Source organism: Neophocaena asiaeorientalis, unplaced genomic scaffold, assembly GCF_003031525.2.
Source record: "Neophocaena asiaeorientalis asiaeorientalis breed wild unplaced genomic scaffold, Neophocaena_asiaeorientalis_V1.1 scaffold879, whole genome shotgun sequence".
Classification (NCBI taxonomy): domain Eukaryota; kingdom Metazoa; phylum Chordata; class Mammalia; order Artiodactyla; family Phocoenidae; genus Neophocaena; species Neophocaena asiaeorientalis.
Genome location: NW_020175527.1, coordinates 670,376 through 671,579, shown reverse-complemented (window position 1 = coordinate 671,579; position 1,204 = coordinate 670,376). Strand labels below are relative to the sequence as shown.

Below are 1,204 nucleotides of genomic sequence, written 5' to 3'. Positions count from 1 at the left end.
CCGCCCCTGTCTGCGCGGGAGCACGCGGGCCAGTGGCGCGCGAGGCGCGGGCACCAGCGGTGGGCCCTGCGCGGAGCCTCATCTTCGTTGAAACAAGCCCCAACCCCAACCTGCCTTCGTCCAGCCCTCCCGCTGCACCAACAGCACACAGGAGCAGCATCGATCGGGTTATTATCTTTTTTTATTAAGATCAAAATATTCGTCCCACTATGAACTGGCTGTCCTCACAATAAATAACAATAACTTACGTTTTGTTCGGCAAAGGCTCACACACTCTGTCCTCCGTCGACCGATAATTTAAAACATTTTCAAGGAAAGTCTCGTTTCTACTTTTTTCCGGCAATCATGCGCTTTGGGGGATTGAGTGCCTGTTCCTTTGGATTGCCCCGTCCTCTTCCCCGCTAGAGCCGGGTCGAGGCCACCTGGGAGCGCGGGGCCGGGCGGCGGCAGGTGCCTGCATCCGCGTGGGCGAGCTCGGGGCTGGGCCGGCGCGGGACCTGACCTGCGCGTTCTCCACGCACGAGTGGGTACGTGGGCGGGGGGGGGCGCGGCAATAGAGCGGCGGCGGCCACGCCGAGCGAGGGAGAAGAGATGGCAGAGCTAACGTTAGTAAACCCAAATTCTGGTTTTGTAAAAAGAAAAGTCCTCGGAGCAGGGCTTTCCAGTCTGGTGAAAGCAGGTTGCGTCCCGGCGCTTTTGGCTATCCCGACCGCTTCTCTCAGTCCTCTCTCTTTAAATAGCAACAATAATAATTACAAAGGCGAGAGAGTTTTCGGAGCTGGAATGGCCTGAGCATGGGTATGTCTCATGCAGGGAGCATGCGAGGTCCGCGGGCTGGCGGGGAAGGGTCCCCCTCACGTTTCCACGGGACTCGGCACCATGCTGTTGGGGGTGTCCGGGAGCTGCGAGGACAGGGAGGTCACGTCGCTGCCGGAGGAGTTGCCTAGGGAGCCAGACTCAGAGAAGGAGACCTGGGGCAGCGGAGACACCGGGAAGGATCGGGTGAAGAAGCGCCCGAGCTGGTTTTCCCGGGCCACCTACTCCCAAAGGTGTCCCTTGGGGACAAGCCACCGGCTGGGAGCAGGCCCTTGGATAAGTCGGCCAGGTCCCCAAGCGCACGCAGGGGTTTCAGGGCGGGGCTGCGGGTTGGGTAATCCCTGGACCTCCCCTGCCAGCGCTTTAATCCAGGGAGACCTGGTTTAGA

At 60.2% G+C, this 1,204-nt stretch overlaps 1 protein-coding gene across 1 annotated transcript in view; it reads right to left on the bottom strand.

The window, feature by feature from the left end:
* Positions 1 to 162: 162 nt before the first annotated feature.
* Positions 163 to 1,204, bottom strand: part of ISL2 (ISL LIM homeobox 2) — a 6,402-nt gene continuing 5,360 nt past the window's right edge. The window contains exon 6 of the mRNA XM_024768980.1: positions 163 to 971. Coding sequence (XP_024624748.1) covers positions 855 to 971 — 117 coding nt within the window. The 3' untranslated portion in view covers positions 163 to 854. The remainder of the gene's footprint in view (positions 972 to 1,204) is intronic.